At 40.8% G+C, this 22860-nt stretch overlaps 1 protein-coding gene across 2 annotated transcripts in view; it reads left to right on the top strand.

Annotated features, from left to right (window-relative positions):
* The window catches only part of PTPRA (protein tyrosine phosphatase receptor type A), a 171294-nt gene that overhangs the window by 138600 nt on the left and 9834 nt on the right, over nt 1-22860 (top strand). For both annotated transcript variants that reach the window (XM_063457602.1, XM_063457603.1), the window contains 4 exons: nt 581-716; nt 1164-1313; nt 1800-1893; nt 4332-4408. In XM_063457602.1, the coding sequence (XP_063313672.1) occupies nt 581-716; nt 1164-1313; nt 1800-1893; nt 4332-4408 (457 nt within the window). The remainder of the gene's footprint in view (nt 1-580; nt 717-1163; nt 1314-1799; nt 1894-4331; nt 4409-22860) is intronic.

Genomic DNA, 22860 nt, shown 5'->3' with positions numbered 1-22860 from the left:
GTTAGATGCTCACCCAGTCTCCACTCCTTCAAAAAATCATTAAAAACCCACTTCTTCATAAAATCGTATCAATTAAACTGTTAATAGCTCCCGACTGATTCCTCTCTTGCAACTGTCATTAGTCTAATATTATCCTTACATTTTTGTGTCATTTTACCCCACCCCCTCTAGCATGTAAGCTCATTGAGCAGGGCCCTGAACCCCTCTGTTCCTGTGTGTCCAACTTGTCTGGTTACAACTACATGTCTGTTCGTCCACCCATTGTAAAGCGCTGCGGAATTTGTTGGCGCTATATAAATAATTATCATTATCGGACTTACATTGCGCTTTTTTTTATTTATTTATTAAAAAATTTTTATATTCTGTTAATGTTTCTCATTACAGGTTAGCTTTGGAGACTGAGCCTTTAAAATACAACTCTAACCAAAACCAATTTACTTTGTCATTGTCTTCAAAAATGTTAAAGGAATTAAAGTTAAATTAAATTATAGTGATATTGTTTGTTTTCTGGGTTGGAGAGATACAGTGTATCGGGGAAGCTGTCATTGGGTGCTCATGAACTTGACGTTTGTTTTGACAGCGCTGGTGTCGGGCGGACAGGAACCTTTATAGTAATAGATGCCATGCTGGACATGATGAATGCGGAAAAGAAAGTTGACGTCTATGGGTTTGTCAGTCGGATTCGAGCTCAGCGCTGTCAGATGGTACAAACAGATGTAAGTAGAAAGCTGGATCCCAGTGACTTTCTGGTCCAGAAATATAAGATTTTGAGATCTGTTATTGTTATTTCTAACTACGGCCTTGATTTAATATTTTTAGATGAGGTTTTTACACTATTAAAATATCAAAGATCAATTATAACAAAAAAATAAAAAAAATTAACATATTTTTAAAAATATTAAATCGTTTGAAAAGCTTATTCAAAAATATTATATCGGGGCCTAAATCATCCTTCCGTCATTTAAAGGCATTCCTTTTGTTTGGTGCAAGCATCCAATGTTTTTGACCAAATACATAAATATATCCATCAAATGGAATTGTCCTGCTTATAACTTCACTTTAAAAGACTTTTCCAGTGTCTTGCCCTTTATACAAAATATAATCTATTCTGTGCGTACCGTTGTCATCCATTTATTCTTTGTTTGCTCTTTGTTTAATTTTAGATGCAGTACGTATTCATATACCAGGCACTCCTGGAACACTATCTTTATGGGGACACAGAGCTGGAAGTCACATCTTTAGATACACATTTACAGAAGCTTTACAATAAAATTCCTGGAAACAACAGTAATGGTCTGGAGGAGGAATTTAAGGTAAGTCCTTAAGTTGGCCATTTAGGCCTGGATTTTATATATTTGGTTTAAACTGTTGAAATGATTGAATATTTAGAAACATATTTTAATTTTGTATTATTTTAATATATAAATTTAATTTGTTATTTTTATTATTTTTTTTTTATTTTAATAGTAAAAAAAAAAAAAGAAACATTTTAAAAGTTTAACTAGGAATAATAGGTCATATACAAAAATATAAAATCAAAGCATTAATCGGTGTGTCTATTTACCATTACTCTGAGGAAGACCCAACACAGAAGTGCAATATAAGGGAAAATGTTCAAATGTTGTATTAAATATAGGTAGGTGTTCCAATATTAATAAAAATATATTTTTTGAACAGGCATGAACATTATCATCATGTCTTTTTTTTGTAAAAATCAGATATCAACACTTTTTTCTTGTTAATGTTCTCAACGGTATTTTTCAAGCTGAGATTTTATTTTTGTTTGTACCTTATTTCAGAAGTTGACTTCTATCAAAATCCAGAATGACAAAATGAGAACGGGCAACCTACCAGCCAACATGAAGAAGAACAGAGTCCTGCAGATCATTCCCTGTGAGTCTCTTGTAACAAGGAGTAATGGGGATTGCATTGTGAGAACTCTCATATAGAGATTGTACTCCTGTATTTAACTTATTTATTCTCAAGTAGCAAGGCTAGAGAACCCTTCTGGTTTTGTAGTACCTTCTTAATAAAGATTATAGGGACACTATAGGCATCAAAACAACTTTAGCTTAATGAAGCGGTTTTGGCTGTTCCACTGCTCAATTATCTGCCATTTAGGAGTTCAACTACTTCTATTTCTGTTTATGCAGCCCTAGACACAGCCTGCATGGAAAAATCATGATTTCATTTTCAATCAGATGTTACCTTGCTTTATAATTTTTTATTTCCTGCTCTGTAAAATTAACTTTAATCATACCTAAAAGGCTCTAGAAGGCTATTAACAGAGCAGGAGATAAGAAATTCCTTTCCAGGAAGTGTTTAGGAAAACTGTGCAAGTCACATGCAGAGAGGTGTGACTAGGGCTGTATAGACACAATTATTTAAAACCTAAATGGTAGAGAATTGAGCAGGGAGATCTGTACACCAAAATTTCTTAATTGAACTTCCTTAACTTGATGTGGTGCCTGTAATATCACTTTAAAACAAAAATAAATGCAGAGACTTCATCCTTAGCATCATAACCACTACAATAAGCTTGTAGTTTACTTGGTGCTTAAATGCATCCTTGGCCAATTTGTTTCCTATCGTTGCTATATACAAACCTTGCCATGCCGTTAATGGATTGTAAGGGCTACTGCAGGTGTCCTGGTTGGAAAGAACCTGTGCACCAGCTTAACACTCATTATCCTTCAGAAAGAAAAAATAAGTCCATATTAAATTGAAGCAATCATCCCTTAAATCCTGGTCACATTGAATTCTGAACTAACTACCACATAGCAAGGCTGCTTACTGCGTGAGCTAAACATAAAACATTTATTTTGAATTTTGTCTTTTTACCTTTTCGCTCTCTCGAATGAAATTGTAGATTGGTAGAAAGAAACTCTCTTTATCTATTTATGTATGTATCTATCTATCTATCTATCTATCTATCTATGTATGTATGTATCTATGTATGTATCTATGTATGTATCTATGTATGTATCTATCTATCTATGTATCTATCTATCTATGTATCTATCTATCTATGTATCTATCTATCTATGTATGTATGTATCTATGTATGTATGTATCTATGTATGTATGTATGTATCTATGTATGTATGTATCTATGTATGTATGTATCTATGTATGTATGTATCTATGTATGTATCTATGTATGTATCTATCTATCTATGTATCTATCTATGTATCTATCTATGTATCTATCTGTCTATCTATGTATATATCTGTCTATCTATGTATATATCTGTCTATCTATGTATATATCTGTCTATCTATGTATATATCTGTCTATCTATGTATCTATCTGTCTATCTATGTATCTATCTGTCTATCTATGTATCTATCTATCTATGTATGTATCTATCTATGTATGTATCTATCTATCTATGTATCTATCTATCTATGTATCTATCTTCCGTTTCATTGGGAAGCAAAAACCAAATAGGTTATGGTGGGGAAAAAAAATTGTGATTGAAAACCCCTTCCAACTGAAGTCTGTGGATAGTTAAAACAATGTTAAACAAAAATCTGCACACCAATCAAGCCATAAGACTTGCTTTTCCCACAGAAATCACAAATTTGCAGTCAGAGGCGTAACTAGAAACCACGGGACCTCTGTGCGAAAGTTGCCCTGGGGCTCATCCCATTCGTCAACCCCCCGCCATTCCCTTTGCGTCTATACTCCCACTCCATACGTCCCCCTCCACCCCCATACCTCTATCCTCCTGCTACCATACCTCTATCCTCCCTGCCCCCCCAGATACCTCTATCCTCTCCCTCCTATACGTTCCCTCCCCACACATGCAGACATGCACGTACACACACACACACACACACAGGCAGACAGAGTCAGGCACAGACATATGCAAAATATTTTGACTTCCCTAGGGTCCAGTGGTGGCTCAGCCTGAAGGGTGTCAGACTCCCTCTCCTTCCTCCCGCGCTGCTCTCTCTGATAGCTGGGAGGAGTGGCCGAGGCTGTTACTTCCTCCAAGCGGCTGTACAGCAAACACAGACTAAAAGGAATCCATGTTTAAAATGAAATGAGGCCAAAATGTGATTCTTTGTTAAACTAATTTGCATATGCTCACCCGGAATCCTTGGCTGTAGAACATCACTGCAAATTTTGTGATTTCTGTGGGAAAAGCAAGTCTTATGGCTTTACTGGTGTGCAGATTTTTGTTCAGTTTCATTACCTGCCGCCAATCTTCCTGTTGGGAATAATACACTTTGCCTATTTTGTTTCTTTTTTTTTTTCTCTCACTATCACTTCCTATGTTTTCCAAACTAGTGAACTCTATTACTTCCCTTTGTCCTTTCTGCAGATGAGTTTAACAGAGTAATCATTCCAGTGAAACGAGGCGAAGAGAACACAGACTATGTGAACGCTTCCTTCATTGATGTAAGTTCTTTGTATTGTACAGGTTTCTGTTTTCCGATCTGCTGTTCTATCCTTACTGATCTGTAACTGTGGATGTTACCAGCTTGTTCTACTTCAGCCTATACTAAAGGATAATATAATAATGTTATAAAATGATCAGCACTCCATATTTATTTAATCAAAAACAACACGCACTGCAGATCTGATACCCGAAAATGATTCAATGTTTTAAAACTGTGAGTCTAATAGTGGTTGACCTATGTCTGAGTGTATTCTATTGCCATGGTATATGTACTGTACATGCTGTGTGCTCTGTCATCTGTAGAGTAGTGATGTCGCGAACACAAAATTTTCGGTTCGCGAACGGCAGACGCAAACTTCCCCAAACGTGCGCAACCAGCGAACCGGGCGAACCGCCATTGACTTCAATGGGCAGGCGAATTTTAAAACCCACAGGGGCTCTTTCTGGCCACAATAGTGATGGAAAAGTTGTTTCAAGGGGACTAACACCTGGACTGTGGCATGCCGGAGGGGGATCCATGGCAAAACTCCCATGGAAAATTACACAGTTGATGCAGAGTCTGGTTTTAATCCATAAAGGGCAGAAATCACCTAACATTCCTAAATCACAATGGATATGGATTGACACCTGACATATGACATATTGACACCTTGACATATGGATTGACACCGTTCCTCAGAGCCCCTGATACACACTGACACAGAGCAGAATAGGGACTGTTCCCCCTACATAGGGTCACTTGGCAGATATGGATTTACACCTATCCTAAGGATCCCTGATACACACTGACACAGAGCAGAATAGGGACTCTTCCCCCTACATAGAGTCACTTGGCAGATATGGATTGACACCTATCCTAAGGATCCCTGATACACACTGACACAGAGCAGAATAGGGACTGTTCCCCCTACATATGGTCACTTGGCAGATATGGATTGACACCTGTCCTCAGAGACCATGATACACACTGACACAGAGCAGAATAGGGAATATTCACTAAATGCCAAACATTGTTATACAGGGGAATATTCAGTAAATAAGGATAAGGAGGGCTACTGTCCTCTCCTCCGGCCCCCACCCCTGCGCGGTGGGTGGGGGCCATATATCACAATGGGGGGGGACCTACTATCCTCCCGCCCGCCCCCACCCGTGAGTGGTGGGTGGGGGCCATAAAAATAATGAGGGGGGGGGACCTACTGTATGATGTTGTATCGTTCAGGTAGTGTAAGGGTTACGCCCGCTTCACAATGACAGACCAAACTCCCCGTTTAACGCACCGCAAACAGTCCATTTGCACAACCGCAATCTCCCCATTTGCACAAGGTTGGATACCAAGCTAGCCATGTCCGTTCCTTGTCCTCACTGATGTCATTGAAGGTCTCTTCCTCCACCCAGCCACGTACAACACCAAGGGTCCCCGAAAGTATGCTAATAAACTGAAAAAGAAAAAATCTCCCAAGAAGGAGATCTAAAACTGGCATAGGAAAAGGTTAGACAACTATAATAAAGTGATACCTACAAATCCTATTTTATTTATTATTGCCATTTATATAGCGCCAACAGATTCCGTAGCGCTTTACAATATTATGAGAGGGGGATTTAACTATAAATAGGACAATTACAAATAAACTTACAGGAACAATAGGTTGAAGAGGACCCTGCTCAAACGAGCTTACATTCTATAGGAGGTGGGGTGTAAAACACATTAGGACAGGAATTTACAATCAAATAAGGTGGGCTGCCCTTTAGGAGAGGGCAAGAGACAGGTATGTGAGGTAAGGGTTAGTCTTGGAGGCCATAAGCTTTCCTAAAGAGATGGGTTTTAAGGCACTTCTTAAAAGATGCAAGACTAGGGGAGAGTCTGATGGCGGTAGGCAGGCTATTCCACAGGAAGGGAGCCGCCCGTGAGAAGTCCTGCAAGCGCGAGTTGGCCGTACGAGTGCGGACAACGGACAGCAGATGGTCATGGGCAGAACGGAGAGACCGAGAAGGGACATACCTATGGATCTGTGAGGAGATATAAGAGGGGCTAGAGTTGTTCAGTGCTTTATAGGTGTGAGTTAGTACCTTGAATTGACTCCTATAGCATACAGGAAGCCAATGTAAGGACTGGCAGAGGGGTGAGGTGTGAGCATAGGTGTATAATAGAGGGAGAAAGGGAAAGCAGAGTAATGCTTCCTAATATCGTGGTTAGTACCCTTTGTTAAAGTAAATTGAGTAATGGACAAAAGTCTTTATTGTATCATTTATAAAAAACAGAGGGATACTATACTCATTCCTCTATAGTGGCTAATTGTGTAATAATGGTAATACTATTACCTATTATATAATATTGGCAGGGGCAAGGAAATTCCCTCTAAATAGATGGGTATAGGCAGAGAGTATGGAGACCGGAGTGATAAAGTGTCAATAAGGTGATATAAAGTTAAATGTATCACAGACACACAGCCACCCTTTCTCTTAGCTACTTTCCAGAAATGCTGGATAGGTAGAAGGGCTATAAAGACTCAGAGAGGTCTAAGAAGAATCCTCTAAACTAGCCCTAATCTCCTTAAACACCTTCAAGGGTGTTCTAAGCTAAAGCTCAATCTAAACGTTTAGATGACTGCCTGATTTCCCATCACAGATGCTGGCTAGGAATAACACTGTGCAAGACAAAGAGTGGGTCTAAGTGCCCATAGTGCAGTAAAGTGTCCCTAGTGAAGTGAAAAAGAGAATAACGAGCTGGCTCCTTATCAGGGGACGTGTATATGGCATCGATTTTAGGAAGCGGGAGATGGAAAAAGATGCTTTGTCGGTCCTCCTACTTCAAATTTGGGGCACTGCGCGTGCAATCTAATGTGCCACCAGATAGGAGTGGTGTGTTAAGTAGTACTATTCCTATCAGTTTAATCCCTGTTATGTGCCTTTTTTGGGGGGGGGGTTTGAAGCCACAGTGCAGCACCAGAGGGCCGAAAAATTAGGCATGTACACATGCCTGAAAAATTAGGTATTGTTGCAGCCGCTGCTGTAGCAGCGGCCATAACAATTTGTTTGTTTCCCAGGCAGAAAGTGCCCTAAAACATTGCGGCTTGAACGGCGGATAAGTCACGCAAGTCAACCGGCATTCAGAGCTAAAATACAGCAGCGTGTGGACCATTTTTAGCCCAAGGCAGCTCATCTCATCAGGCCTTTTTTAGTCGAAAGTATCGCCCACTCTCAGTCCCTTCGGGATCCATCCCTCATTCATCTTAATAAAGGTGAGGTAATCTAGACTTTTTTGACCTAGGCGACCTCTCTTCTCAGTGACAATACCTCCTGCTGCACTGAAGGTCCTTTCTGACAGGACACTTGAAGCGGGGCAGGCCAGAAGTTCAATCGCAAATTGGGATAGCTCAGGCCACAGGTCAAGCCTGCACACCCAGTAGTCAAGGGGTTCATCGCTCCTCAGCGTGTCGATATCTGCAGTTAAGGCGAGGTAGTCTGCTACCTGTCGGTCGAGTTGTTCTCTGAGGGTGGATCCCGAAGGGCTGTGGCGATGCGTATGACTTAAAAAGCTCCGCATGTCCTCCATCAACAACACGTCTTTAAAGCGTCCTGTCCTTGCCGGCGTGGTCGTGGGAGGAGGAGGATGACTTTCACCTCTTCCCCTGTTAGATTCCCGTTGTGCTGTGACATCACCCTTATACGCTGTGTAAAGCACACTTTTTAATTTATTTTGCAAATGCTGCATCCTTTCCGACTTGTTGTAATTTGGTAAAATTTCCGCCACTTTCTGCTTATACCGGGGGTCTAGTAGCGTGGACACCCAGTACAGGTCCTTCTCCTTCAGCCTTTTTATACGAGGGTCCCTCAACAGGCACGACAGCATGAAAGACCCCATTTGCACAAGGTTGGATGCCGAGCTACTCATTTCCCGTTCCTCCTCCTCAGTGATCTCAATGAAGGGATGTTCTTCCCCCCCAGCCACGTACAACACCACGGGTACCAGATAGGTGACAACGAGCACCCTGGGATGCTTGTTGTGGTTGGTCTTCCTCCTCCTCCTCAAAGCCACATTCCTCCTCTGACTCCTCTTCCTCACAATCCTCTTCCAGCGTTGCCACAGGTCCAGCAAGCGATGCTGATAAGGCTGTTTCTGGTGGTGATGGTGACCACAACTCTTCCTCTTCACGCTCATCTATGGCCTGATCCAGCACTCTTCGCAGGGCACGCTCCAGGAAGAAAACAAATGGTATGATGTCGCTGATGGTGCCTTCGGTGCAACTAGGTTTGTCACCTCCTCAAAAGGATGTATGAACCTACAGGCATTGCGCATGAGCGTTCAGTAACGTGGCAAAAAAATTCCTAGCTCCCCAGAGGCTGTCCTAGCACCCCGGTCATACAAATATTCATTAATGGTTTTTTCTTGTTGGAGCAGGCAGTCGAACATTAGGAGTGTTGAATTCCAACGTGTTGGGCTGTCGCAAATCAAGCGCCTCACTGGCATGTTGTTTCGCCGCTGGATATCTGCAAAGTGCGCCATGGCCGTGTAGGAACGCCTGAAATGGCCACACACCTTCCTGGCCTGCTTCAGGATGTCCTGTAAACCTGTGTACTTATGCACAAAGCGTTGTACGATCAGATTACACACATGTGCCATGCACGGCACATGTGTCAACTTGCCCAACTTCAATGCCGCCAACAAATTTGTTCCGTTGTCACAAACCACTTTGCCTATATCCAGTTGCTGCGGAGTCAGCCACTTTTCCACCTGTGCGTTCAGGGCGGACAGGAGTGCTTGTCTGGTGTGACTCTCTGCTTTCAAGCAAGTCAAACCCAAGACGGCGTGACACTGCCGTATCCGGGATGTGGAATAGTACCTGGGGAGCTGGGGGGGTGCCGTTGATGTGGAGCAAGACGCAGCAGCAGAAGAGGACTCAGCCAAGGAGGTTATGGAAGAGGATGGAGTAGGAGGAGTAGAGGAGGTGGCCGCAGGCCTGCCTGCAAGTCGTGGCGGTGTCACCAACTCCTCTGCAGAGCCACGCATTCCATGCTTGGCAGCCGTCAGCAGGTTTTCCCAATGCGCAGTGTAGGTGATATACCTGCCCTGACCATGCTTTGCAGACCAGGTATCAGTGGTCAGAAGGACCCTTGCCCCAACACTGTGTGCCAGACATGCCATTACTTCCTTTTGCACAATCGAGTACAGGTTGGGGATTGCCTTTTGTGCAAAGATATTTCGTCCGGGTACCTTCCACTGCGGTATCCCAATAGCCACAATTTTTTTGAACGCCTCAGACTCCACCAGCTTGTATGGTAAAAGCTGGCGGGCTAATAGTTCAGACAAGCCAGCTGTCAGACGATGGGCAAGGGGGTGACTTTCTGACATTGGCTTCTTACGCTCAAACATGTCCTTGACAGACACCTGACTGTGGGCAGATGAGCGGGAACTGCTCAAGGCGAGAGATGGAGTGGCGGATGGTTGAGAGGGGGCAAGGAGGACAGCAGTGGTTGACGTGGCTGAAGATGCTGGACCAGGAGGAGGATGGCGGCTTTGAGTTTGTGTGCTGCTTGTACTCATGTGTTGATCCCATAGGCGTTTTGTGATGTGCGATCATGTGCCTACGCAAAGCAGTTGTACCTAGGTGGGTGTTGGACTTCCCACAACTCAGTTTCTTTTGGCACAGGTTGCAAATGGCATCGCTGTTGTCAGAGGCAGACACAGAAATAAAATGCCACACTGCTGAGCTCTGCAATGACGGCATTCTGGTGGTGGACACAGCATGCGTTGATTGGCGTGCTGTCGGGCTGACCCCGGGTGCCGATGCATGCTGTCTGACTTTGCCACTAGCTCCTTGCGACAACCTCCCCCTGCTTCCAACTCGTCTCCTCCTCCTCCTCTTTGTCTCCCCATCTGAACTTTCGCCCTGTTCTTCTTCTTGCCGAGCGGGACATCCATGGACGCATCATCATCATCAACCACTTCACTTGTGTCTGACAACTCAGCAAAGGAAGCAGCAGCGGGTACAACATCATCATCATCACACCGTACGTCCATGTGTGTAATGCTGCCTGCCTGAGACATATCCCTGTTATCTACATCCTCTGGCAATAATGGTTGCGCATCACTCATTTCTTCAAACGGATGTGTAAATAACTCCTTTGACATACCAAGTGAAACGGCTGTGGTGCTAGTGTTGGTGGTGGCGGCAGGCGGGTGAGTGGTATCTTGTGAGGTGCCCGAAGCTAAGCTGGAGGAGGATTGTGCGTCAAGGTTCCGAGCGGAAGCTGTAGAAGATTGGGTGTCCTGTGTTAGCCAGTCAACTATGTCCTCAGAACTTTTCAAGTTCAGGGTACGTGGCCTCTGAAAACTGGGCATTATTCTAGGGCAAAAGGGAATCACAGCACCACGACCACGATGGCCCCTGCGGGGTGGCCTGCCTCTGCCTGTCATTTTTTTGGGATTAGTGGTACTATGCGTGCAAACTACTGTGAGACCAGATATGAGTGTCAATGTGCACTGGCAGAGGTTGGCAGAGTACACGCTGTAGGCCTGACACCCACTTGAAGACAAGTAACTGCTATTCAATCTATAACAGTGGAAAATGTTTTTTGGTTTTAAATACACGCTATAGTGACACAAGATATGAGAGGCAATGTGCACTTGCAGAGGTTGGCAGAGTACACGCTGAAGGCCTGACACCTGCTTGAAGGACAAGGCCTGCTATTAGCTTACAGTGAAAAACTTTTTTTCTTTTTAAAGGCACGCTCTAGTGACACCAGATATGAGTGTCAAAGTGCACTTGCAGAGGTTGGCAGAGTACATGCTGAAGGCCTGACACCTGCTTTAAGGACACTTACTGCTATTAGCTTACAGTTAAAAACTTTTTTTCTTTTTAAAGGCACGCTATTGTGACACCAGATATGAGTGGCAAAGTACAATGGCAGAGATTGGCAGAGTACACGCTGAAGGCCTTACACCCAGACGCTTGCAGACAACTAACTGCTATTCAATCTATTACAGTGAAAACATTTTTTTGTTTTTAAATGCAAGCTTAAGCTATTGTGACACCAGATATGAGTGGTGGCACTGGGCAAGTGGGCACAGTATCCACTGTGAGCCTGACACAGAAGCTGGCAGGCAGGCAACTGTTTGAAGCTGGCAGGCAGGCATTACACAGAAAAAAGCAAAAAAAAGCAGACTGATGTTCTAGCCCTAAAAAGGGCTTTTGGGGTGATGTCCTTACAGCAGAGATCAGATGATTCCTTCAGGACTGTAGTGGACACTGAATACCCTAGCCTAGCTATCAATGTCCCTGTCAAATGAGCAGCAGCTACACTTTCCCTCCTCTATCTAAGAATGCAGCTTCAGAATGAATCTAAAATGGATGCTGTACAGGAGGTGGGAGGGTCTGGAAAGGAGGGTCTGCTGCTGATTGGCTGGAATGTGTCTGCTGACTGTGAGGCACAGGGTCAAAGTTTACTCAATGATGACGAATAGGGGGCGGATCGAACCGTGCATGTGTTCGCCCGCCGTGGCGAACGCAAACACGCTATGTTCGCCAGGAACTATTCGCCGGCGAACAGTTCGGTACATCACTACTGTAGAGCGTTACGTGCACACACACACACACCAGAGTGGTCCTGTTTTATGTTCTCTCTGACTGACCGGTTTGATCGAATGCCTGTCTTTTCTGTAAAGTTGAATGGCCTGCATTCTTTTGAAACCTGCTAAAGGTGTTTAAGCAAATCTAGTGAATGCATACTTCTAATGGAAGTATTGTATTTCATAGCACCATGGTCAGCTTAGATTGGTTATTGTCACCATCCAAATAGCACCAACCTATTCTGCAGTGCAGTGCAATGGGCAGACAAGACAAAAATATTGCAGAAGAATTGTGCTGGATGGTTAGAAGGAAATACAATGCTTCATTGGAGAGTCTATAGTTGCAGTTTTAAACCACTGCGTGCAGTAACAGGAGAACACAATGCACCATAATCTTTTTAATTATAATACATTTCTATGGTGCTTAGAATGAACGTTTAATTAAAAATAACTATTACCATGTAGATTCACTTTTATTCCCTATAAAAGGAACTGGTCATTTATTTGTGTAAACGGTTCCTTAATTTCAAATTTAGTTTATTGAGATAACGTTTATACATTTTTACAAAACAGAAACTAGGTTATTCAATGATACAAAGTAACACAATACATGTCAATGTACATAGCAATATATCAAACAGACACACACACCATTTATGTAAAGCAACAGGCCAATCACACACTAGTATCTCCAGTCTAAGAGTGGAAATGGAATGTCTTAAATGAGGACCATACGTAATCAATAGTTGTCTGCATTTCTTGTTCTAGTGCATTACTGTGTTAATTATTATTATTATTATTATTATTTTATTATTTATATAGCGCCATCACATTCTGTAGCGCTGTACAATGAACACTGTAATATGAAAATTGTAGAAAAAAAAAAAAGAATAGGGATAATACATTTGGAAAATAGCTCTTAACCCCTTAACGACGAGTGACGGACGAGGTCCGTCACTCAGGGGAATGCGTTAACGACGAGTGACGGACCTCGTCCGTCACCCGTTAAAATTAACCCCAGATCGCCGCGATCGCGGGGTTAATGGTGCTCCGGTCTGCCTCTGCATTAGAGGCAGACCGGGAGCACCGGATCGGGCTGTCAGAGTACATGTGCCCGCTCTGACAGCATGCCAGAGCGGGCACATGTGCTGTGTATACTCACCTCCGCCTCCCTGCACTTCCTGGTTCTGTGTGAAGTGCAGGGAGACGGATCTTCAGTGATCCTGCCCCCTGGTGGAAAGAAAATATAGTAAAATTAAAATCCCCCCCCCCTTTACCCCCCCTTTACCCATTTTAATAAAAAATTAACCCATTCCCTGACAATTGATCACTGACTACAGTGATCAATTGGCAGGGATTACATTTTACCAAGATCTGATTTTTTTTTTTAACCCCTGAGGGTTAATTCTTTTTTTTTTTTAACCCTCAGGGGTTCAATTTATTTTATTAATTAATTTAAATATTTTAAAATTATAAATTTAGCTAGCTGGGGAGGGTGGAAGTTAGTGGGGAATTGGGGGATTTAGTATTACGCTAACTAGGGGTTAACGTTAAAAAAAGTTTAAAAATACGCTTTAAAAAGTTAAAAAATTAAGTTAAAAAAAAGTTTTAATAACATTTAAGTAAAAAATTTAAAAAAATAAACCCTTTACCCAGTCCAAATAAAAATTAACCCCTTCCCTGCCAGTCGATCACTGCCTACAGTGATCAAAATACAGATCACAGTATTATACTGTTCTAATTTTTTTTTTAACCCCTGACGATTAACTTTTATTTATTTTTTAACCCTCAGGGGTTAAATTTATTTAATTAACTAATTTAAATATTGTATAATTAAATATTTTGCTAGCTGGGGTGGGTGGGAGTTATGGGAAAATGGGGAATTTACTGTTAGTGCTGCTTACTGCTAGTTAGGGGTTAACGTAAAAAAAAAGCTTAGAAAAATGTTAAATCTGTAAAAAAAAGTTTTACGAAAGTTTAGGAAACTTTAAAAAAATGAATAATCAAAACAAAAGTTTAAAAAATAGTTTTAAAAAGTAAAAAAAGTTTTAAAAAGTAAAAAAATACATTTAATAACGCTCATTACCACTACACCTGGTACAAGCTAGCGGAAAAATGATCCCACGCTAAGGTTCAAAATATGCCTTTTGAAATACCCTGGGATGTCTTCTTTAAGAAATGGTATGGCTTTATGGGGTATTTGGTTTATATAGCCTGGTAAAATACTCTAAAATGGGACATGGGCACAGCGTAAAAATTTAAAGTTTGAAAAAAAATGGAATGGCTGTGTCCCAAATGTGCCCCTCCGATGTCCACATATACCTGGCAAAGGTACATACGGGGGTATTTTTGTACTCAGCAGACATAGCTGAGCAACATATGAAGTATTATACAGTGGTAGTATACATAAGGTTTGCAAAATATACGGTGCAAACTCACTTTGTGTGTCAAAAAGGCAGAAAAAACGCTTATTACCACTACACCTGGTACAAGCTAGCGGAAAAATGATCCCACGCTAAGGTTCAAAATATGCCTTTTGAAATACCCTGGGGTGTCTACTTTAAGAAATGGTAGGCCTTTGTGGGGTAGTTTGAACTTAAAACCTGCAAAGATGCTTGGAAATTGCACATAGGCCCGGCGTCAAAATTCAAAGTTCGGTCAAAACTGATATGGCTTGGTCTCCTATATGGCACTGTAGCTTCACGAAATAGTGCCATAGACATACAATGGGGGTGTCCTTTTACTCAGAAGACTTAGCTGAGCATAATTTGGGGGGTTTGAACTTAGTGGCACACATGAAATATACAAAATGCCCAGCAAAAATGCAATCCGTATGTAAAATATGCACAAAATTATTTTTTACCACATACTTTGGCATGTAATGGTAAAAAAATGGGGGCATGTTAAGGCACAATATGCACCTTACGAGATACCCTGGAGTGTCTACTTTTACAAATGGTAGGCCTTTGTGGGTTTTTTTTGAACAGTCAAACTACTATAATACCCCAAATGGAAGCATAGGCTCATTAAATCCGTCTCTCAAAATTCTACTGTGAATACTGAAAAGGACAGGTCTCCTATATGGCACTGTAGCTTCACGAAATAGGGCCAAAGACATACAATGGGGGTACCGTTGTACTCAGCAGAAGTAACTGAACACATAATAAAACTTTGTACAGGAATAGCACACACCAAATTTACAAAATACACATGAGAAGTTCTTTGTTATAAGTTTGTGTGCGAAAACCCCCAAAAAACACAATTTTACTCCAATATTTAGCAGAGGTTGGCGGTAAAATGGCTACGTAGAAAGTGTCAAAACAACCTTAGGTAAATAGCCTGTGGTGTCTACTTTATATAAATATATACTTTTGTGTGGCAATTTTGTTTTCTTTTATGGCTATTAGGCTTACAAGACAAACATACCAAATTCTAAAATCGCTCCACATAAAAAGTTTATTTTACTCCTTGTGCTTTGTGACCTGTAACTACCAAAAAAAACTGAAAATCCCAGACACATTATATATTCTGTAATTCAGAACAACTAAATGAATTTATTTTTAATTACTTTCCTTAACCTGCACTAATTATGTACACATTATTATTGCAAAAACTGTAAAAAAAAACACACGAAAATTCATTTTTTTGCATATTTCTGTATTTTTTTTATAATAAATAAGCATTTATATATACATGTGTTACATCAAATTAAAGCCCTTTCTGTCCTTTAAAAAACGGTATATAATATGTGTCGGTGCAATAAATTAGTAAAATGCAAATTGCAGTTGAACGCAAATAGCAAAAAATGCCGTTGTCATTAAGTGAAAGACAAGCTTCTGAAGCTCTGTCCTTAAGGGGTTAAATAGAGCCAAGAAAAAAGAAACAAAATATTTACAAAAATAACATAAGCCATGGAAGGCAGAGGCATTAGAAACCTCTCCAATCCCATGAAAGCAAAAGGGGCCTAAATGTGGGGTAGAGTTAGCGAGAGCTTATATAGCCAGCCCATCTTCTAGCCAAAAATACGTACAATCTAAAATACTCATTAACATTTGCATCAAAAAACCATTAAGTATAAATAAAACGGTTACAATTAACAGTATCGCTAGTCTTTCGTTTTTCTATCTTCTCGACCAGTTTGTTATGATTTGTAATAGTCAAGCATCACAGGATTAGAAATTCACATTTCCAAATAAGTTAATGGGCAAAACATAAAAAAAAAAAAAAGTTAATTATATGTCACTGTTCTAGCATACCCTTGCTGTGTGCAAGTATCCACACATAGGAACCAGAAAAAGCTTGTTCCGTATAAATCTAAGGAATAATGGTAAGTTGTATTCAAAAGTAGAATGAAAAATGCATCCAGTACAGGAACAGTACTAAAAAATCTAAAACTAAGAAAACAAGCAAATAATACTGTAACATCATCTTTGTAAAATCCTCAGAGATCCAAATGATGATATTCCATATATCACAATCCAATCAACGTACAAAAACATCTCTTCTCCGTGACTCTTAGTGGTTTCGGAGTTCGAGGATTTTAGGGGTCATCAGTTGTTAGGAACGCAATGCAGTAGTCTCCTCCCTCTGGTGTAGTAATTACCACATTTAGGCCTTCATGACGAAATAAGACTGGAAAATCCCAGCAGTACTTGATCCCTTTACTCTGTAATTGCCTGGTGAAATACTAGAGTTGATGCCTCTTCGCTATAGTGGCTGTAGAAAAGTCCTATAAAATCCTCAGATGAATTCTTCTGGGAAGTCTGGGTGGGTTTATTAGCCTTAAGGTCTAACTCTTTTGAGCCTTGGTGCGCTGAGTGTTTTCGCCCTTTAATGGGTGAAACAAAAATTGCAGGGTTAATGGGTGATAGTAGTGGACGCATGGTGAACTATGTACAGTCCTGAACTTTTTAAGTGGTTGATGTAGGGCAGGTTGCGCGAGTCATCATGTAGTTGCTGCTGCATAGGCATCTGCTTCAGCCTGATGTGGTACGAACGGGGTGATGTTCCTTGGATCCCATCTGTGGGTTGCGGGCGGGGGTTTCTTTTGTCGCACATATTCTTCCGGGGTGCCGAGGGTTCCCAGAAGGGCACATGCTCTGGTCATATCCTGAACTGTGTAGGTTTGCTGCCATGTGTGATTAAGAGAGAACGGGGTGACGGAGTTGTATTGCATCGTGCGTTCTCTGAATACGGAGGTGAACGGTTGCAGCGATATCCTCCAAGATAATGTGCTGCCGGAGATGTCATTATAAAATGAGAGGTTCATGCCTTCAAATGCAAACTGGAAAGTCCCTTTAAAGAGCAGCCATCGTGGATGACGTACCCCTCATTGTTTGGAAGTGTATGACTAGGTTTCTTGGAGCTGTGTCAGGGGCTTTCTTAGGCTTGAGGATGTGGAAGTGCCTTCTAGGGTGACAGACTTTGCATGTGTAGGAGTCAGGAGTGCTGCCAGTAAGCGCCTTACCAGGTGCACAAGCAGTGCGACCGTCCACTTCAAGTGCTAGGCTCCGCTCCCCTATCCCTCTGTGTACTTTTCAGTTGTACCCACAGCTGTGGTGGACAAAAACCAAGCTGATTCAAATAAGGACTTTCCTACCCTGTCCAGGGAACACTTGATGTTCTACTGCTGGGATAGTTTTATCATTTTTCTCACTGGGTCCTGGCTCTGTGACTGCAACTCTCATCATCATTGAATTGGTGAGGATGATAGAAGATGTAGTCTACCAGATGCGGTCAGCAGAAGAGAGAGGAGGTTATAAAGTATCCTTTCAGCTGCCACTTCACTACCGGGAATCCACATTCTATAACTAATACAGCTCTCTATATGAAGCCCAAGGTTACATCTTTGCAAGGAGTCAAGGAGATTTGACTATGAGCTGTATAAAATCAAGATATTTTGAGCAATATGAAAGATTTTAGTTTTAAAATAAAAAAATAACAAAATTGGCGATAGTGAAATATTTCTGAGTTGCTTTCATTGATTGCTTTTGCAACATAATTATTTCTACTTCTTGGTGACGTCGCTGCCGTAGACTTCAGCTTGTTTGTACCAAATATTCTCTTAGTTTGGCCACTTGTGATTGCAATTTCCTGGTGAGTGAGCAACTATCTTGGAGAAAATAAAGCATTTACTGCTGCTGGAAGTAAAATGTATTTCATAAAAGAATAAAAAACATCTCGGTTGTTTAATTTCCTAACTGTAATATTGGTTCAAACATCATGGTTGTATATTCCATCCCCACCAAGGTGAATGCATCTTTTCCTCCTAATAAAACTGGTGGGAGTGCCTGTAAATGACTTATCTTTCAAAAATTCTGTTCGTCCTATAATAAAGCTGTTACACAATGCTTATTTCATATATACTGGCCATTGGTGAGTGTTCCATGGACCCTAGAGGTTGTAATGTTGAGTAACGTTTAAGGCCTAACTCGCAGAACTCGAAATAAAAGTGTCTCTTATTGCATTGTGAGAGCCCTAAAGTTTCTATCAAACCTTGCGTGTGCACCTACCATGCTACCATGGTCACAGTGATAATGCAGATTTAAATGGACATACCCGTCTCATTTAATTATGGACATTTAAAAATGGACATACCCGTCTCAATTTTAAGAGCTAACTGCAAGTCCCATTTGCTTTGTTTTGATAAAGCATTGAATTAAGGAGGAATTGTCACTTTTATAAATACATTCCTAACTCACTGTGATTTGAAAAGCAAGTGATTCCCATAGAAAAACCTTTTATAACTCCCAAGTGTACCTATGTAGGAGAGACAGTCCCAATATTGACTTATTTCCCTCTCTTTCTCTTTGTTTCATAACGTTCCTCTTTTAAAGAAACTTTAATATTCTTTGTGTGTGAATTTATATCAAAGCTCTGCTCTTTATTTGAAATGCTGCGAGGTATGTTATATGGTGCTATATGTGGTCCCTTGTTATGGTACAGGGATAAACTCCTTTCCTGTGGATTGTTACAAAGGTTTTTGTGTGTTTTTTTTCTAAAAATTCTGTTTAAAATGAATTTAGTTGCAAATGCCACCACATTTTTCCCGATAGACCATGCCATACCCTGCTGTAAGTTCCCTCATTTTCTTATCTCTTTTTTTGCATTTTGTTAACACTTTGAGGCTGTGTTGTCTGAGTTGTCAAGCATTTCTTTCTATAAAAAAACAAATAGAAACGCTAAAACTTCTGTTCCATCATGGAGTCCAAGTTCTCTCCTCCACCCAATCCTCCTTGGCTGATGTCACTCTTCCTTGATACAGGGGGAGGGAGGTTAGGAAGGATGGATTAAAGGGATGACAGGGGCGGTATGGATGTCTGGTGTCATTTTGTACACAATTCACCTTTCTTCTGGGCTGGCTAATGACGCTGCTGGACGTGGAGTCACATCTCTGGAAACAAAAGAAAAAAAAAAACAATATCTGTATGTACAGCATTCAAAGTGAAACGCTGCAGATACAGACTACAGGCACAAGGATCACTTTCACTGAATCACTGAAGTGGTCATGGTGCTTAGAGTAACCCTTTAAGCAGAGATTAGAAGAACACTATAGGGTCAGGAAGAAAAACTTGTATTCCTGACCCTATAGTGTTAAAACCACAATTTAGATGGCTTGCCCCCCTTAAAATGTAAGAAACTGTACTTTATTTCCAGCGTTGCGTAGGTCTGCCAGTGCTGGCATCTCCTCCGATCCACCTGCTTGATGATGAACTCCGCCAATACAATGCTTTTTCCATAGGAAAAATAATTTGTTTGACTGAGATTGTCAAGGAGGTGGTAGAGCCAAACATTGACTTGGTCAATCAGCAACTCCTCACAGAGATGCATTGAATCAAAGCAGCTCTATGAGAAAAGTTCAGTGTCTCTATGCAGAGCATAGCATGGAGACGTTGACTGTCAGTGCTGCACACTGTGAAGCACTAACTCAGGAAGCACCTCTAGTGACCGTCTGAGGAATGACCACTGGAGGTGTTCCTTGGGAGCAATGTAAACACTGCCTTTTCTCTAGTTTGTTTCACTAACAAAAAAGTTGAAGTGTACACTTTTTTTATCCCCCTTAAACATACCTTCAGAATGGTATTAAAGGGAAACTAGTGCTAACAATGCAAAGTTATATTCCTTGCACTGTATTACACTCTGCCAATCCTCATTGCTGAAAGGGTTAAAAACCCTTTTTTTCACTTACCTTATTCCAGCTCAGCCAGTTGACAGGGGGACGTAATGTGCATGCGCAGCGAACGCCGTGATCACATTGGGACTTTCTCATGGGAAAGCATTGAGTCAATGCTTTCCTATGGGGTTTTAGATGATGCTGAAGGTCCTCATGCACACCACGTCAGTTAGGCAATCAAAAGTCCACCAAGGACCCAGAAGCTCATCAGCCACTAGATGTGGAGTTAACTGTGCAAGGTAATTATTCCAGTTTCTCAATAACTGCAATAATTACTATTGTAGGGCTAAGGGGACAGGGACACTGCATCCAGACCACTTCAATGAGCTGAAGTTTTCTGTGTGCCTATAGAGTCCCTTTAATTTGTAAATGTTTTGTGAATTAGGAAATTTGAGGAAAAAGTCCTACCATTGGGGGCATAGTTGGGAAGTTAGATCTTGTAGAATTCAAAATGCAGTCTGTGAACATAGACAAGAATTCTAAGTACGATGAAATCTATATTGAATGCTCTCAGATCACATTTTAAATGTTATCCATGTTTTAACTGTAAATTAAACAAATCCATCCAATAACCTCCGACCCTGTTTTTAATTGGTGTCCAACCAGCATCTTCAGCATTTAATGGCATGTGCACACATCATTCCTTTTCTTATTTTGGTTCAATGATGCACAGAAAGGTATAAATATTTATTACTCATTGTGTTTCACCAAGTTAATTAAATATCACCAAGACCAATCTCAGAGATGTTTTATTTGCCGTGTTATTTCCTTCCTGTGCTTTATTTTTTTTGATTTCGTATTTGTTTGCAGTTTTCATGTCTTTTGCATATTCTCACGACAATGAATATTTCAGATTAGCTAAATATATATGTATATTTTTAAAAAAAATTTTTTAAATGCTACCGCTTAACTTTCTTGAAGTTTGTGGAACATATTTAGCAATTCCGAGTGAACGTTTTCTCTGTTCAATTTCTCTACATTCATAAGGTTTAATATCACTGCCCTAAGGGCATTCTGTATGCGTTCCTGTACTACGCATTTCTGCTTTGATTGGCGTGTTTTGCTTGAGAGATTCACGAGTATTGTGATAATCCATAGATTTGTCACCGACCCTGTGTTTGCTCAGTTACTTTTCTATGGAAGCTAGTAAGGGCTCAAAGGTTCAATGTTGAAATATCTGCATCATGCGCTTCCCAGGGGAAATAAATTCCAAATGGTTGTTGGGACATATTATTAAATGATCTTTGTGCTTTCGATAGATTAGTAATGCATCGTGAAAGTTCTTTGTATAATTCTTTATTTTTTTGTATCTACCTTCAAGTGTATGATTATATGAACATTAAGTAACATGAGCAAGTAACTGGGGGGGGGGGAAAAACATTGACTTTAAATTGTTGGCTCTAAAATAATGAGCACCATTATGACAATGCTATAATGGCTCCGCTTTCAAAAATATAGAATGACGTGTGCCATCATTATAGGACATAAATCGGTGAACCTCGTGTATTAAGGGGGCATGAGCTACTTAGTACAAGGGGAATGGGCATCGTTCTGTGTCTTTATTTAGAGTTTGCTTGGTCTGAATGCTTATCTGGAGTGCTTGCTATTTGTTATAGGGAAAGCAGGTGAGCGTACACTTAACTAAAGAAAAGACCCCCATGTGTGTATTGCATTGTTGTGTACCATACTCTGTTAATTAGGGAATATTGCTGTATGCTGAAGGACGCTTGGTAGAAAATTGGAAGAGATTGAGAAAACAAATTGCCTTAATTTCTATGCTGTATCATATATTTTTCAAGAAGTCTGAGCTGCCATAGATTGAATTTGCAAGTTCAGTCTGCATTTGTATGGTTGCCTTTAAAGTGGAACTGTCAACATTTCCATAATTTGCAAAGACCCTCAAGGTTGACATCGCCACTGGGAGTCAAGTGGTCGGGGGAGGTAGGTACCTGAACCTGTCCCTCGAGGGCACCGCCATGCGTGAAAGTACAACATTGAGGTCTATGGAGGATCCCGCGAGACCGTGGCATTCGCTGTAGATAGAGCCAATTCTCTGCAGCTGTGACTGGAAACAGCTGGGGGATTGACACTTCTTGATGGTGGTAGCTCCACCCAGTATTAAGCATTGGAAAAATACTGAGACAAAGTAGTTCCTACTTTTTCTGTATATCTTTCGCCTGAGTTGGGATTTCACTGAAATTCCAGCACAGTTAATGAGTATTACATAAAGATTCTATCTTTATGAAATACACATTTTTCACGGTGGAGGGCATGCCCATGCTGCTTAAAATATTTCACAGTTCAGGTATGAAAGCATATCTTGGTAAATAGACTCATAATGTTGACTACTTGGGTTCCTTTTCATGTCACAAATATGTAAAATAAGAGACGGAAACTCCAAGACGATAAAAATTACATCTTTACTCTTTTTTTTTGTCAATCTTTCTTTTATTGAGGCATAAAGTTATATGGGAACAGAAAAAGAAGGGGAGACAGTGATACATTTCAAAAGGGGTAAAACAATACAGTTGAAACCGTCTCTGTGAAGTGACTGCCTCTTTTTTTAAAATAACAAGTAAATCACTAACATATCTATAACTGTGTGGCATAAATTATCAAGGCAATACTGAAGCTGCTCTAGTAACAGTATAGATAGTGTGGGTATAACAAGCTAGATATTGAAGCAGGCTAATGCGGTTAGATTAGTAAGT

This window comes from Pelobates fuscus, chromosome 6, assembly GCF_036172605.1.
Source record: "Pelobates fuscus isolate aPelFus1 chromosome 6, aPelFus1.pri, whole genome shotgun sequence".
In the NCBI taxonomy this organism is placed as follows: domain Eukaryota; kingdom Metazoa; phylum Chordata; class Amphibia; order Anura; family Pelobatidae; genus Pelobates; species Pelobates fuscus.
This window is presented reverse-complemented; position numbering and strand designations above follow the sequence as displayed.